Source organism: Theobroma cacao, chromosome 1 (genome assembly GCF_053813885.1).
Source record: "Theobroma cacao isolate CCN51 chromosome 1, ASM5381388v1, whole genome shotgun sequence".
Classification (NCBI taxonomy): domain Eukaryota; kingdom Viridiplantae; phylum Streptophyta; class Magnoliopsida; order Malvales; family Malvaceae; genus Theobroma; species Theobroma cacao.
Window position 1 is genome coordinate 42,664,759 of NC_142639.1, and position 17,629 is coordinate 42,682,387.

At 32.2% G+C, this 17,629-nt stretch overlaps 1 protein-coding gene and 1 long non-coding RNA gene across 3 annotated transcripts; both read right to left on the bottom strand.

The window, feature by feature from the left end:
* Positions 1-6,658: 6,658 nt before the first annotated feature.
* LOC18614675 (beta-glucosidase 12) lies at positions 6,659-10,562 on the bottom strand. Its single transcript, XM_088809175.1, has 12 exons — positions 10,384-10,562; positions 10,153-10,211; positions 9,977-10,052; positions 9,173-9,250; positions 8,958-9,045; positions 8,461-8,713; positions 8,170-8,285; positions 7,844-8,061; positions 7,680-7,711; positions 7,481-7,583; positions 7,268-7,376; positions 6,659-7,085 (listed from the first exon to the last, which is right to left on the bottom strand). The coding sequence occupies exons 7-12, from the start codon at positions 8,205-8,207 to the stop codon at positions 6,917-6,919; spliced, it is 669 nt and encodes a 222-aa protein (XP_088665301.1). The 5' UTR covers positions 8,208-8,285; positions 8,461-8,713; positions 8,958-9,045; positions 9,173-9,250; positions 9,977-10,052; positions 10,153-10,211; positions 10,384-10,562; the 3' UTR covers positions 6,659-6,916.
* Positions 10,563-12,773: 2,211 nt separating this feature from the next.
* LOC108662065 (uncharacterized) lies at positions 12,774-14,959 on the bottom strand. Of its 2 annotated transcripts, none has more exons than XR_001927846.2 (3): positions 14,714-14,959; positions 14,551-14,635; positions 12,774-13,021 (listed from the first exon to the last, which is right to left on the bottom strand). It is a non-coding gene; the product is annotated as an uncharacterized LOC108662065 (long non-coding RNA). The 2 variants fall into 2 exon arrangements; XR_016024162.1 differs by having other exon boundaries at positions 14,551-14,640.
* Between the last annotated feature and the right edge of the window lie 2,670 nt (positions 14,960-17,629).

A 17,629-nucleotide genomic window follows, 5' to 3' on the forward strand; every position in this document is an offset into this window, starting at 1 on the left:
GCGCCCATCAACCTCAACTTGAAAAACTGGCCTTTTTTTTTTTTTTTGTGAGAAACGATAATCACATAATTATTGGCCCAGAAGCACAAAACATATAAATCAGTTTGAGGTTGGGAATCAAACCAAATGGCAAAGAGTGTAGAAATTAATTACAGTGTCGAGGTTTAAATGCATGCATGACGCTAGCTGCATTTGTAAAACAAATTTTAGCAGCACATGATTAACTCCAACTAATATACTTGAGAACCATTATCTTCTGAGAAAGGAAAGCTCTCCCCAAGGCCTGGTTTTTGCCTCAAACTACAATTATGATAGGGTATAATTAATGCCGGTGAATATTTGCCACCATATATAAATATATTTATATATAAACTTTCCAAATTGTCATAATTATTAAATTTGGCTTGATAATCAAGTGAAATAATTGTTTTCCTTTGTGTATAAAACAAGTTATTAGTAGTTTGTGTTGTAGTTGTTGTGACGTTACTATCAGAAAAAAAAATAATAATAATAAAGCAAAGAAAGGGAAGTCGTTGCAATATTTTTGAAGAATGGCATAACGATACATGCATAGACTCTAGGTGTCCATTTTCAACATTACATATATATAATCAATCATTCATGTACTCTCTGATGATCAATACTGGACTGTTGAAGCATAGCAATTTAATTTCCTCAAAAACCATAAAAGGGTATCAAAGTGCTGGGACCAACCCCCATGTGACAACTGATGGAAACCAATGTAGCTAAACTAGTAAAAATGGTGTCCACGATTTGCTATTTTGCTTTTCCCCGAAATGTAATTGTAAGTGAGATCTTGTAAAGCATAAAAAAAATAGAATATGATTACTGAAAATTCATAAAATTAAGCAGAGATAAACTGAAACCCGGGTTCGGGTTGTGCCCCGTATGGTGGACATGCCATTCACCAGGATTCCTGCATGGATAGGAGAGCTTGTGGATTATTAATGCCAATCATGGGATCGACAGACATGTTAGCAAAACTGGGATGTGGGTGTCTTCTCTCGTTACGCAAACAGGGCATCATCTTTTCTTAGAAAAAGACTATATCATCCCCTTTCCCTTTGCCAGCGTGCGTCCTACAATATTCCTCTTTTTTCGTTGCAGCCTAGAAATGTCCACTGAGTCTGAGAGGGCGTTCTTGCGTACATGTATAATTCAGACACAAGGGGTCCTGAAATTAATAGAGCACATGAGGCAGAGGCATTGTGTTGGTAATAGGACTGACTGATCCATTAATGATTTGACCGTCGTAAAAGGATAAGATAAGTCGAGAAGAAGACTCCAAAAATACAAAAAACCTATAATTAATTATAATATAAAGAAGATCGGAGATGGCTTTGAATATAGGAAACAAACCTAAAGAATAGCCCATGTTTCTTTCATGTGAGGCTTGTCTCTCCTCCCATGTGCATTTATGACCTCTCAATTTGGATGTTTATTTGACTCAACCCATCCACGCACCAATATCATCCTCATCAGCCTGCTTCTCCATTGCCTTTTGCCTCTTGGGATACTTTTATCCTCAACAAGATGGTTTGGCCCACCAAGTAGGGTCAATTTGGATCACCAAAGCTGAAAAGTGCCACAGTACGTTCAAGTTATTGTTTAATAACCCCTAATTCATTTATTTAGGTTTGCAGAGTTATCAAGTTGAATTCTGTAGAATAACAATCCTAAAATAATTTTAGTTCAAAGTAGCAGTCATCATCATCGTCCTACTTGCTACTTGTTCAAGTGCGAGAGCTTATTGACATATTAATCCAACATGAATAGAAAAACCCTCCAGAACCAGAACCAGAACAGATTGTGTTGCCCAAGCCCAATTGCTTGCTTACAGGCTTCAGCCATGGATCCGTTTCGCTAAGCCTAGAATACTGGGCCTTACTGCAGATACGCCTAACATACATATTATGTCTGGCTTGGGCCTCAAAAGTTCAAAACCATGGTGGGCCTGGCTTCACTATTCAAGGCTTTGAGCAATGAGCATCAGCCATGGCCCATGGGCATTGTTAATGTAATGGTGTACGTTTGTATGGCATCGCAGCAGGATGTGCTGAACTAGGATTAAGTCGAGGAAACGACATGGATGGCGTGCCATATATATGATAATGAACGTGTTACGTATATATCCTCTTCCAGTTAAAAGTATATGAGGAGTTGAACGAAATAAACTGGTATCGTAGCTAGGGAAGCAGGCTGGATCGAGATGTTAATATAACAGATAGATAATACTTAATTCCAATAATTGACCGCCTAAAATAATATAGGCAAATCCTCTGGTCTGCTATTACCATTTACGAGAATAAATGTGAAAAAGAATGAACCTATATTTTCGTTATGTATTGAACCTTGAACCCTAAACCCTAAATCAAATAAAAACAAAACCTACCATTCCATTAATTAATTTATATCCTCGTTAAGAGACTACTCTATGTACGTATGCCGGTGAGGTGTTGCTACTAGTTTCTTATCTTTGACTAGTAATTATAATTTAGGGCTTGGCTGTTCATAGTTAAAGCATTATTTTCGATCCATGATAGAGTGATGGACTGATGGCATGTTTGGTATGGGGAATAACTATGTTATTCCCCCTCTATTCCCAACCAATTCCTAAACCCTTGTTTGGTTTAAAAGTTGTATGAGGAATAGAAATTCTTCAGGAATCAGTATTCTTTAAAATGGGGGAGAAGTCTGCTTTAAGTATTTTCGACTTTCCCCCTGATTTTATATATTCCGTGAATCATGTAATAGCTTTGAAATGTTTAATGACTAAAATACTCTTATTAGATTTACAACTTGGTCCATATAAAATAATTTTTTCTTCTCATTTTCCCTTTTTCTTTCTTAGGGATGTCAACGGGTACCCTATTATAGGGTACCCGCGAGTACTCTACTCGGTTACACTGGGTTAGGTACTCTATAAAAGGGTTCAGGTAGTGATTTCACTACTCGAATCAGATTCGGGTAGGGTTCAAGTACGACACATTGGATACCCGTTACCCGAACCTAATTAATATTTATAAATATTTTATTATTATTTTAATAATTAAATTAAAAATTTACAATTTCCATCAACTTTACAAGCAATTTTTTTTGTTAAAAACTAACAAATATATGAAAAGTATGGTTACTCTAGTTATTAATATGATGACATTAATATATTTAAATTAAAAAAATTATTAGATTGTTAATTATGTTTAAATAATTTGAATATTATATCATATTATAAAGGAATATAATTACTATTATATATGTATTTTTAATATACATATATTTACTTTTTATTTTGTGTTAACATTACAAAAATTATAACTTATAAAATTATTAATTATAATATATATACCAGTATTTATATAATCTTATAATATATATATTAGTATTTATATAATCTTATAATATATATACCAATATTTATATAATCTTATAATATATATACTTAAAGAAAGCTTTTGAGATTAGAATAGTTTTAGAACCTAAATGTTTTTTTTTTAATTTCATGAAATTAAGAACAAATCCTTATAATTAATTAAATTAATTCATGAAACTATTATTATTAATTAACTTGTAATGTCTATTAATAAATATAGTTTATATATTGTGTTAATTTATAAGAAATATAATTACTATTTTATATATTAAAATATTTTTATGTATGCGTGTGTGTATATATATATATGTACTTTAAATATAAATATATTTACTTTTTATTTTGTATTAACATTACAAAAATTATAACTCATAAAATTATTAATTACAGTATATATACATTTGTTTATATAAACTTATAACATATAAATCTAAAGAGAAGTTATGAGATTAGAAAAGTTAATTGAGTAATTGGGTACCCATGAAGAAGGTTTTAATAATTTTTTTATTTAATTGGGTATTTAAAAGGGTTAGGGTAATTATAGAGTAGTAGGAATATATTAGGGTTAGGGTTAGGGTAAGTAATTTTTTAATTATTTGGGTAGTTAATAGGGTTAGGATAGTTAATTTTTAATAGGGTTAGGGTTCGAGTATCTCGAAATTATAGGGTACCCAACTTATTGACATCCCTATTCTTTCTCTCTCTTCTCATGTTCTTTCCTTTCTCATTCTTCCTCTAAGTGGAACTCAACATCGGAGATGACGTTGGTGACGGCGACGACGATGGAGGCAGCAACGGCGACGATGGTTTCACGTCCGAATATGGTCGGACAAGATTCAAACGGAGATACAGCCGGATCTAGCACTCAGCGGCTAGATCTGGCCGTGGGAAGCATCGGATCTGGTATTTCCCGACCAGATCCTACGGTTGGATCTGGCACTCCACGGCCAGATTTAGCCACGGGGAAGCACCGATCTGGCGTCGTAATGGCCAAATTCGGCACTCAACGGCCAGATCTGATCGCGAAAAACACCGAATCTGGTGCTTCCCGACTAGATCTCACGGTTGAATTTGGCACTCCACGGCCAGATCCAGCCATGGGGAAGCACCGATCTAGCGTCGTAGTGGCCAGATCTGGCCACATGGTGCCCCAGATCGGTGTTTTATTACACCAATCGCCTTTTCGGCGATTGACTTATGAAGAAGGAAAAAGGAAAAGGAAAAAATAGAATAAAAAAGAAAAAATTATTTGTAAAATTTAAAATATTAATATTTTATATATAATTTTAAATATTATTAATATTAATATGATTAAAATATTAATATTTTAGGGTATTAATGTTTTTATTAAATTATTAATACATTAAATTTTTAATGAGTATAAATAAAAAATAAAAAATTTAATATTTTAATCATAATAATATTAAATTATAAATAAAATATTATTAATTAAAATATTAATAATTAAATTATACTAAAATATTGATATTTAAATTATTAATTATTAATATTTTTAATTAATTATAAACTATTAATATTTTAAAAAATAAAATAAAAATAAATAATTATATATATAATAAAGGGTATTTTTATCTTTTTATTTTCTATTCATTTCTTATTCCAAAGTTATTGTTACCAACCAAACACTGTAATAAGTAATAATAATTATTCTTACTCTATTTTATTCATCATACCAAACTACGTAATACTTATTATATTCTATTTCCACTTCATTCTATTCCCACGCAATAACTATTCTATTCCTATTTACTCCGCGAACCAAACGTGCCATGAGTGTTGGCCCTTGGCCTGGCCTCGTCGGTTGCACAGGCAGGGACTAAGATGGATTCAAAATTGTTTTTACTAGAATCATAATTAAAATAATAGTTAAAAAAATAAATATATTAAAATTTTAATATTAAACTTAAAAAATATAAATTCAATACATTCATTTAATACTTTAAAGTAAAAATATCTAAAAAAATTATAATTGTTCATGATAATTTTTCATATTTTAAAAATACTATATGATAGTATCAGTAAAAACACTATTAAATATATTTTTTTCAATATATGTCACCAATAATCATTCATCTACTCATCATTTTTTCGATTGTGTAATTTGTGTTTTATAATTATGAATCTAAACTATCAAATTAATCAAAAAAATTTAAATATGAAATATTTAAAAACTTAACTTGAATTGAAAATTATTTACAATTGAAATATAGTTGAGTTGTTTTAAGAGAGTGAAAAACACAACTAAAGACTGAGAAGAGGAAAGTCACGATAGGTTTTAAGGGTAAGATTTGAATTTTTGAAAAGAAAAAATAATTTAAGTTTTGACTTTTTTTAACAAAATCTTAAATTATAAACAAAATTGTTAACCTTTCTATATAAAATTTAAATATTAATATATAAATTATTTTCAATAAATATACTTTTTTATAATATTAAATATTATCTTTTAAAAAAATATTTAACTGTTATTAATATATAATATTTTTAATAAATCAACCTTTTGACCTTGCTTTCTATATAATTGTAAAAAAATTAATAAATCGATAATATTATTAAACATAATTTTTTTTTAAAAATAATATAATAATAGTTTTTTATTTGACAGCACTTTCATGAATACGGATCCGCCAACGTGTATAGGTGACAAGATTTGATTAGAGAGACCCACGCGCAATAAAAACAAAGACAAGTTTTCAGTCTTTAAATCCTCATCACTCACCCCTTTTATGTCTATATCCCATCCACCGACCGTGAGTAGAGAGTACTACTTATTAACCTTTGTCGCTTTGCTTTTCTTTTTTTTCTGGGCCAAGTATATTAATTATCTGTTGTCTCTTCTCTTGTTATATATGTGCACTAAAAGGAGCCACGTATTTATCCACAAGACGTTTATGAGCACGTCAAATTGCATGCTTGACTTCGACAATTTACCTACCTGCAGCAGGCAGCGGCTCCGGTTATAATGAAATTAAACGACATTGATTTAACTCGCCTTTCTACTTGATTTAATTTTGAAGGTTTATCAAAATTAATGAGCAACAAAACTATATATATATATATATATATATAGAGGGAAAGAATTAATTAATGAGAGGAAGCAAAAACAACAGTAATATCAAAAGCCATCCTGAGAGGCCTTCTTATTAATTAAATTATAGAACATACTCGGCAGTCTTGAAGAGTTTTGATAGCTCATAAACTCTCTCAATATGTTCTTGAACCTTATACTTAATGCATTTTGGACTCTTTCAAGACCTGAGAGTATTACATGCATTGCATTACAATCGTACTAGAGTGACGGCAGTGCTAGATGCAATAAGTCCTAGCACACATTAGAAAGATAAGAGTACCTTAGTCAACATACATATATCGAAGCCCGTAAACTGAATATAAAGCTAGGAAATTTCTTATTACAATTGCCAAATTCAAACAGATGATCAGCTGACAAGTTGCTGGGAAGAATTTCCCTCTGGGCGCGGATGATCAGATCAGCTGCATGCAGGTTCACTTAAGGAGGAACATCTTGAGCCAATAGGCTGAATATTTGAGGTATCTTTTCAAATTATTCTTGAAATCAATGTACGTGAGGCCAAATCTGACGGTATATCCAGCATCCCATTCAAAGTCATCCAAAAATGTCCACACATAATAAGCCTTGACATCAACACCCTCCCTGCCAATGAATTAAGTCCAATCGATAATTTTCACTTAATATATTATTTATCCAATATCCCTAAAATTGAACTAGCAATGTTAAGATTAATTAATTTGCTGCTTTGGTCTTGTTTTTCTCCCTAATTAATAAGTTAGATATATATATATATATCAAAGATTGAGTTTTATAAATGGACTCACTTGATTGCTTTTAAAAGATAGGTGAGGTGGCCATGGAGGTATCTTATCCTCACATTATCCTTAAGCGCATCTTTAATTGGCAACGAGGCATTGTTTGCATCAGCCACTCCTGCAAAATTGTAATATTGGTGTCAGTATTGAACGAGTGAAATATAGTACTGATCAATCATGTTTAAAAATATATAATTAGTATAATATTTTAAAGTTAATTACCATTCTCAGTAATGTAAATGGCTGGATTGTTGTAATTCTCGTTTATATATAGTAAAAGCTCTCGCAATCCCTTAGGATAAATGAAAAGCCAGCTCAAAGCCGTCTGCAAAATCACCGACATCCTTTGTTTGCTTAGTAAATTACATGATTACGTATATTCCTATATATATATACTTGAGACCAAAATCTAAAAATTTACCGGTAACCCAATGGAAACTCCCTTCTTTTCAGCTGTCAAAACAGATGCATGAACATATATATGATTATATATTCAAGTACAAATTAAGAATATTTCTTTTTTTTTTCAAGATAAAATTAAAGGGTAGAGCAAACATTAAGGATTAGTGCAAATTTTGAGCCTACTTGTGAGCTTGATTCTTCTATCATCAGCATAACTAAGGTTGACTTTGTTGGACGAAGGAGCATTTTCTACATAATTTGTGGTGCAGTAATTGACACCAAGAAAGTCGAGGGACCCTTTTAGCATCTTGGACTGAGCTTCACTGAATTTGGGAAGTCTACTTCCCACCGCTGATCGCATGCTCTTGGGATAGTCACCAAAAGTTATGGGACGTACAAACCTTCAAAAAGATATAGGAAAAAACAAGTTAAATATGCTAATTATTTAATTGCTTGCACTGTTTAATCCATTGCTGGAAGAAAACTAAAAGGGGAAATACAATGCTCACCATCCGAAAAAGAAGTCTAGAGCTCTGGAAGTGGCCATGCGGTTTGCAGCAGTATTAGATATTGGCTTATACCAATTGGTCACTATTGTAATCCCAATTTTCCCCTTTTGAGATGCCTGTACAGATATATATATATATATATATATATATATATATATATGAATATATTTAGATTTAGGTTACGTAATATATATAATGGGGGCTATTCCTAGGTACGTACTGCATGATCAGAAACCAATGGTTGTCTGAAAACAAAGTAGCTGGAAATTTTTTTGCTAACAATTAAATCACCTGATACTTTTGCTTATACAATTTTACAGCAGCTGCGTGGGAAAGAAGCAAGTGGTCGGAAACGACGTAGGGTTCGGTTGCGGAGTCACCAGAAGAACAATTTCCCACGTAGCTTGAACATCGACCAGGAGCGAAGCTGCCACTATTGTAACCATTAGTGCTCCATCCGTTGGGTTCATTCGTGGTGACCCACAGCTTGACTCGGTCCCCAAATGTTTTAAAGCAAAAATCCGCATACTCTTCGAAATCATGCCTGCATGCATCTCCGACCTTTTATTTATTTTACATATGCCTGGCTGTTCCTTCAACATTTATTAAGTTTGTCTTTAATTTGGTGCAATTATTTGAGTGACTCTGTACCATTGATACCCTTCCCAAGGATCCAGTACTATTTTTGACCCAACAATTAGCATTATAGAAATGTATAATCATCATCATTTCCACAAAACTCAAACCTTAGCTGCGTGAAAGAAAGAGAAAAAAAATGATTAACTTACACTATCTTAGAACTCAGGAAACCACCATACTCATCTTCAAGAGCTTTTGGAAGGTCAAAATGGAATTAAGTAACGAAGGGTTTTAAACCTGCTCAAAATAGTTGAACTTCATTAATTTGTAGAGTCAATATGGAAATTAAAGCCAAATCATATAGGCTCTGGAATAAAGAGTCTGAATATTTGTCCAAAAAAAAAAAGAGAGATTTGAAGATAACCGTTGGCAAGGAGCTCGTTGATGAGGTTGTTGTAAAATTGGACCCCTTGTTGGTTCACCCCTCCGCTAATTTTCCCCTCTAGAATATTCAGTTATTAGTATATCACACAACTCTGTTGCAATTAAAATTAAAACAATGATACTATAAATATTCTAAGAGATCTATGATCAATACATGGTTATTGGTTAGATATTAGAAACTTAAAATATAGGGTAAAATACTTTCACTCTCTTAAATTTTAATAATAATTTTAAGCAAGTATTTTATTTTCAAAATGAACACTCCTTTTCAAAAAACTATCTTTTGCTAGACATATGAGTCCAACTGTAATTAGTTAACCGTTAGTATTTTTGTTTGTTTGATGACGTGGTATTATAAAAAGATAATTTTATCTTTTATTAATTTTAAAAATTACTATTATATAATTTTTTTTGTAAAAAAAAATAACGAATCTACCCTTCATTCTCCTTTCCTTGGGAAGCACTTGCAGTGGGGTGGTCTGCCGGCAAATGAGAGCATTTTAATCATCTCATTATTTCTGTTAATAGTGTTTATACTTTTGAAAAAATTAATAGACTTGTTTGAAATTATGATTAAAAGTTAAGAGTGAAGGTCTTTCTAAAATATATGAAATTAAGCATTCCAATCAAATTATATATTTTGAAAATTAAGGATGGTTCTAACTACTTGATTTTAGTACATTTTTCTGTGAAACACTATTTCAGTATTTCTGGGGGGAATGCTAGTTAAATCATTTCGATGGCGATAGTGATGTTGCAGGTGATAGATGAAGTTCAAACTTACTAGGTAAAATTCTGGTCCATGAAATGAAGAATCTGAAGGAGTCGAAACCAAATTTCTTCATCAACTTTATGTCCTCCTGCCAGGGATGGAAAGTGATAGAATTGCATGAAAAAGAGTTTGAATTCGAAAATATATACTAGGATACTACAAAGGAGTGTAGATCTGGTAAAATGAACCTTGTATCGATGATAAAAATCAACAGCAACATCTCCCGTACTCTGATCCGCTATTTTTTCTGTCATATCAGATATTATATAAATGAATTGTGCTAAATAAAACCAATTACTCTGATAGAGAATTCTTTGGACCATCTAATCGCCAAAGCATGCATTTTGTTGTACTTGTTAGAGCGACAGATTGAGCTTGGTGTCCTATAAAATTAAATGGGGAGAAAGAGAGAGAGAGACCTGGATGTTCCCTAACAAAAGTTTCCCATATGCTTGGTCCTCTTCCATGTTCATTTGCTGCTCCTTCACACCGGAAAGCATAAACAAATGCGGTCTAAGAAGTGTTTTGTGTTATCTCATTTCACCTCCAACCCTTCACTGTTTTTCCATTTTAATGCTGTTCTTATCGTCTTGAATTAATATACAGAGCATACCTGGTACGCTGCTGATCCGGAACCAAAAAGGAAACCAGCGGGAAAACTGTTGCGATTGAATTGCCTTAAGTAACTTGGCTTTGCAGCATGGGTGCAAGTAGCCAAAATTAATGCGAACAGAACAAGTAGGCAGAAGAGAAAAGAAGCTCCACTGCACATCGGGGCCCGGCGCATCCTTGCAGTTGTAATCTGCCAAGCACTCCCGACCTCCAATATATACACGACTTACAGGCACTGCAAGCCAAGCTAGTCTTTAATTTTAAATTACTGAATTATTCTTAAAATATTAATTGCTACTAGTAATTTAACCACATTCTCCACGTTAGCTTGAATACCAACATTTTGGAAGGCAATGACAAACGTGGGCGGACCTACCTTACGGTGAGTGGTGTCACACCACATGACATCACTCATTTTTCAAAAATTTTATTTTATATATTATTTATTTAGAATTTTAAATAGTTAATGATATTAATGAATTTATTAATATTTTTATAATTTTATAGGGAGTGAAATCAAAGATTTTGAGTCAAGGTAAATTTATCAAAATGTAATTTATATATTAATATTTAAATATTATATGGAAAGATAATTTTTTTTATAATTTAAGATTTTATTTAAAAAGTCAAAACTTAAATTACTCACTCTCTCCAAAAGTTCAAGTTCTACTCCTTAGACTTGCAATGATGTTTCCTTTTCTTGGTCTAGGCTTCAATTGTAAGTAATTTTCAACTCCAATTATATTTTTAAATATTTTATCTAAATATTTTTTGATTAGTTTGATAGTTTGAGACTCAAACAAAATTTAGCTAATAAAAAATAGTATTGCATGTTAAACAATATTTTAAAATTATGAATCTTTTATTTATTTTGTAGATATATTATGCGATTATTTGATTTTTGTATTTATCGTTATGTTGTTTGTGGATGTTTATGCTTATACTTAGTTTTGATCAATAAATAGAACTTTCTCAAACTGTTAGTTGTTGAATCTGATAATTTGTTATACAAGATCGTATTTTATTTAATTTTAATATTTTAGTTTATACTAATGAGAAATGAATAGTAATTTTTAACAAGTTTTTGGATAAATAGGTTATGAAAAGATATTTTAGAATACAAAAAATTGTCTCACAAGACTTAGGTCGTGGACGATAACAACATAATTTTATTAATGATGGTACTTAATAATCTTGTAAGTAAAGTTGTGTTGAATTTGATATAAGTATTCTCTCGACAAATCTTGGATTGAGAAAAAATTTTTAATTATTATTATTATTTTAATTATGACACCATTCAAAAAAATTTCCCTGATGACAAACCACTATCAGTTGGCAATTTGAATGTATTTTAGTACCACATTTGCATTCCTAATGAATGCAAATTGTCTATCCACTTATTGTGCCCCATCCGTGTCTCCTCTTTATTTTTTTGCCATTTGTCTTGTCTCTTTTTATGGGATAATAAATAGTTAACAAAACTATAGAGTTAAATTCCACTAACCCGCTTTTATGTTTTTATTTTTTTTTGCACTTAAAAGTATTGTTTAAACATTAATCAACAAATGAAAAAGTAACTGAAGATATGGTTCTTTGCCACAAGGGTCATGACAATAGATATTTGATTTTGAGCTGTTTAGAGAAATTTCTGTAGTTGTTGCACAATTGCTAGAAAAATCTCTTTGTATATTTAGAATTTGGGTAAAATACACAGAACTCTTCAACTTTTAGTAATAATTTTACGTGAGTTTATTAGTTTTCAAAATAAATACTCAACTCTAAACATCTAAACGATGTTAACATTTAAACGTAAAATGTTTAAAATGCCTTTTTTCATTTTTTACTCTTTTCTTTCTTTACGGTCGGCTTGTGACATTTATTTACTTCGATCAGCCACTAGATTTATGCTCCCTTGAAACACCACGATGAGTGCTTTTTAGGGAGCACCGATCTAGAATACCACAATCGGTGAGTTGTCATGGGCCGAAACTTAAGTCCAACTTCGTATGGTCTTAAGCTTTGAAAATAAAGCTTAAGTAAGCCTACATATCATAGACCCACTGTCACAACCCAATTTTTGGGCTATGACCAGCACAAGGGACCAATGGGCTCAGCCCACCAAGCCCAAGCAAGCCTATTTATATGATCTTATACGTTAATCTATATTCCTTTAGAATCTGAAATTCATAATGCTCAATTACAATTCATTTGAAAACAACTCATAAAACCCAGTCATGTATTCATAATGGCATCATCAACCATTATATACATACATATAATTTGACAAGTGAATCTCAGCATTTCACAACAAATAGTCATATACACGTAATTAGAACTTGACCGTCAGTAGAGTGACTCTGGATGGGAGATATGATTACTGAATGTCAAAGTACCTGCCCAAAAGATGGGAGTATGCAGACACCTCAATCTATGTCTCAACTACCTCTGAATATGAAAACATGAAGTTGAAAACGTGAGTATAAACTCAGTAAGTGAACATAGGAAGAGAACAAGCAATTACAAGGAATGATTTAGAAATCATGATGCACTTAAATTCGAAAACAGTGCAACCTAGTTCAATTTCTTATTAAAATCCTTCCATCAACCCCGAGTTATTAAATCATTTCATAATGAAGGAACCATATTTAGCAGGAAATCGAAAAGAGAGAAAATTTTCAGCAATCATCCAAGCAAGGCAGTATAAACAGAATGTTCTTGTTGCAATAAAATCAATTCACATGTAAATGGGAAATTTTCAAGATTTATCATGCCATATAATCACATATTATAATCCTAATCTTTTTATTGCATATACATATGCTTAAGCATATATCAATTAATAAACCACCACACCTCATCCAGCTCATGTACATCATCACCGGCATGTGCACTGCCCACTCCGCACATGCACGGTTGTAATTATCACAACAGCATCATTACCGGCATGTGCACTACCCACTTCGCACATGCACGGTTGTAATTATCACGACATCATTATTACCGTCATGTGCATTGCCCACTCCGCACATGCACGATTGTAATTATCACGACAGCATCATTACTGGCATGTGCACTGCTCACTCCACACATGCACAGTTGCATTTGTCACGCAATGGAACCATTTATGACATAGTATATATATATATCATTATACAGAAACATATGAATTCATCACACTATCCATTTCATAACATAAAAACATTTCATAAGGGCTTGTTCCTGTGCAAATTTTTGAAGAAAAACTAATAAAATGTTTTAGAGGATTCAATCAAACATAAACGTGTATATCCCAAGACATTTTAATGCAAGTTCACTCACTTGGCAACAATGAGATTTTAAGTCGCTATTTGTTCGGAGGTATCTCTAACTATTTTCATTGACCGGTCGCTCGTTATTTACTCCGACATGCCACCACAGTTCTCTAACTTTATTTTTGCACTTCCTAGCAATAATACGAACTCAATATATTTAGTTACATACGTATACGGGCAGCACTTCAATCAATTAATCCTTACTCAAATTTATATTTTTCATCCTATCATGAAACCATCTTCAATTAACTCACATCTTAATACATTTTTACTAAAATTACTTATATCCATTGCTTACGTAATTCCTTAGATTATATCACCGGCAACTTATTTATGATGTCACGTGCCTACTTCAACCTTTCTAAATAATTTCTGACAAAATCCATCTTATATTTCCGCACATAATCCACATATATGGCAGCAACAATCATTCTCACTTTCACTCGATTATTTCCTAGTTTACATGCATCGTTATCTATCTAACTTTCAATACTTTGTTTCTCAATCCTCCATCCACAATATTCATTTTTCATTTCTTTCAAACAACATGCCATACAATCTTAATAATTTTCAACTAGCTTAGGCAAATAGATCCTTTCAACAACCGTAATTCCTCACAATATTCAACTAACCGTAGGCTTTAAAACATAATGTTAAGCTTACCATTTTTCTTTTCCACTTTGAGTCCTTCATGTACCCATGGGTTTATTGGCTTATATGTTACCAATTTTTCTCCAATCAAGCCAATCTTTGCTGCCACAAGACATTTCTCTAAGTCACTAACTCATTTTCAAAGACTACTCAAGCCAAAAACAAGAATTCTTACCGTTCATTGCTTGAATCACCAAAATCAAGCTTTTTCTTCCTTTCTCTCTTTTTCTTTCTTCTCCTCCTAGGGTTTAGATGTGCTGAAAATTGGGGTTAAAGGTTGTAAATTCAGTGCTCAAGAAGTTTGGAGAAGAAAGGAAAATAAAACATGGAAAGGAAAATGAAGAAAACTTGGTTTCATGGTGGACAAAGAGAAAATGGCATGGAAGCTTCAAGAATGGTGTGGAGCATGGAGGAGAAGAGGAAAAATCTTTGCTGGAGGAGATAAGAACGGTTTTGGGTTGAAAAGAATCAAAGTCAAAGCTTACCAAACTTCACGTAAAATTACTGTTTTACCCTTTTTGTTTCTTTTCATTTTAATTTAGTCTTCCTAACACTCATTTAACTCCAATTTCCTTTATTATCTTCTTCTACACATGTACAAATAAAGTATGAAGTTTGTACTCCAATGCAGTGTCCCCGTAATATTTAAAATATTTATTTACCCGCGTTATCTTTACTTAATAAAGACACGCGGCCGCATTAACGTTATTTTTTCTCCAAAATTTTCTCATTCTTCTTCTCCCCCACTTAGATTAACTATATACTCCTCCTTCATGAAAAATTCTGACACTGAATAAAATATTAATATTTTAATATTATTTTATTAATAAAATAATATTTTATTCCAAAAATTTTCTCGTGTCTCCTTTTGTCTCCTTGGTACCCAAAATACCTTATTATGCCTCAATTCACTTCCGAATCACTTTTTATCTCATAACTTTTTTTTCGATAAAATATTATTATATTTTATCTCAATTGTTCCTTTCATCTTTCATCACTTTTAAACATTATAATTAACCTCAATTGGCATCCAATAAGCTTTATTAGTCACCACATCAAGTACAGGGTATTACACCCACGTTCCCAACTAAAAAAAATTTTTGATAGGTGGTGGAAGACCTACATTTATATACTTAAGACTCATTTCATCTCTTACTGATGCGATATTTATGACATTTTACCTCACCTAATTGTGCAATGTGTTTAGGGAGCACCCATGATGGGTGACTTATCACAAGCCAAAACTTAAGCCCAATTTTGTGAGGCCTTAAGCTCTGAAAATATAATTTAAGCCTAGAAATCACGGGCCTAAGTTCTCAACCCAAGAGATATATCTGATGAGTGGTGGAAGGCTCATATTTTTATACCCATATTATCTCTTACTGATGTGAAATCTATAACATTTTACCTTATCCAATTGTGCAACACTTTTGTTACACTAGCTCTTTAAGACATTTTACCTTATCCAATTGTGCAACACTTTTGTTGCACAGGCTCATTACCCATATAAGAGAGAGACTTTTACATTAGTCTGAGTCTACCTTAACCCTTGTATCTCTCATGGGGGCCCACATCAATGAAGATCTGAGTCGACTCTGATATCACTTGTTACAGATCGAAACTTAAGCCCAACTCTGTACAATCTTAAACTTTGAAAATAAAGTTTAAGTAAGCCTATAAATCATAGGTTCACGTTCTTAGCCCAAAAGACATATCTGATAGATGGTGGAAGGCTTATATTTATATACCCAAGACCCATTTCATCTCTTACTGATGTAGGATCCGTGACATGAGCACCCATGGAGTGGTCGACCGACGGGTGGAGGGCCGGCAAAAGTAAAGTGGGGTTTTTTTAAAAAAAAAAATTATAATTTTATAATTTTAAAAATTAATAAAGGATAAAATATTATTGACATGTCATTAAATTAACGGAGTTGATTGCTTTTAAAAAAAAAAAAATGGTTAAACTTATATGTCTAGCATAGATATTCTTTTGAGATGAAATGTTCATTTTAAAAACTAATAGACTCGTGTAAAATTATAATTAAAAGTTGAAAGATTATGTATATTTTACCCTTAAAATTTAATGTGTTGTGCTATCATAAGTTGGATTTCATAAATCACACATTTTAAAGAGGCATGATGATCATTTTAAATTAAGCTAAATCAGGTCATCTTTAATTTGTCTCTACGGAAATACTTCAGAGATCTCGAATTGAATTTTAAAATTTATGAAATAAAAATTATTACTTATGATTATATAATCAAACATCATCATGTACAGAAAAAAATCATGTTTAAATATCAGGTATTGCTCTGCATCTTACTTATCAGAATCAGATCATTAGTTGTTTCATGAGCTTCCTTCCCCTGGGTAAGCCTGCTGTTGCTGTATGTTGCTTGAGTGAAAAAGACGATAAAAGAAAATTTTTAGCGGCTGTAATGTATTTACTTGATACTGACTAAATTGGCGCATTCCTGGTTGTCATTTCCTACTTTTGGTGTTTTGATAAAGCCATAATTATCTTGGTCGTGTTTTTCTACGCACCAGCATTCACCTGCTTTCATCACAGAGAGAAACAGGTTAGAGCTCCCTGTTTCCCTCTTTAAAGGGCACTTGATCTGCTACAATTCTGATTCCATCATTTTCAGAAAGTCTGTAAACTCCCGCCCCGCATATTGTTGTGTGTTTAACCTACTCGCATTTTCAGAAAAAACACGTAGCAGTCTAGATTCAACCTACCATCTCTTGAATCATGACATGCGTTGCTCTGGCGCCACTTGTTTTAGAGATATATAGGGTTTCATTTTAGTTGGTTTCTCAAATCAAAATTTTGTCCATTACTTACTGTCTATTTTGCATTGCACTGACACCTATCAAGCAAAAAGCCTGCTGCACATTAGCATACTAACAAGTAACTCTAAATCTTTTCCAAGTTGTAAAAAGGCAGGTCGGAAAAGAGAAAAAGGACTAAAGAATAAATAATTTGAATCTATGATGAATAAAATGTAAGTTCCAAACCTTAACTGAGCAATTGTTCATCTTGGAATTGCAGTTTATATGGGAACCCCAAAATCTCAACAACCACTG

Excerpts from the sequence above, each read along its gene's own strand:
- LOC18614675 (XM_088809175.1), bottom strand. The coding sequence starts at position 8,207 with ATGGCCACTTCCAGAGCTCTAGACTTCTTTTTCGGATG. Across the intron at positions 7,377-7,480 it reads CATTTACATTACTGAGAATG|GAGTGGCTGATGCAAACAAT; the intron begins GTAATTAACTTT and ends ACAATTTTGCAG. Across the intron at positions 7,086-7,267 it reads TATCTTTTAAAAGCAATCAA|GGAGGGTGTTGATGTCAAGG; the intron begins GTGAGTCCATTT and ends ATTCATTGGCAG.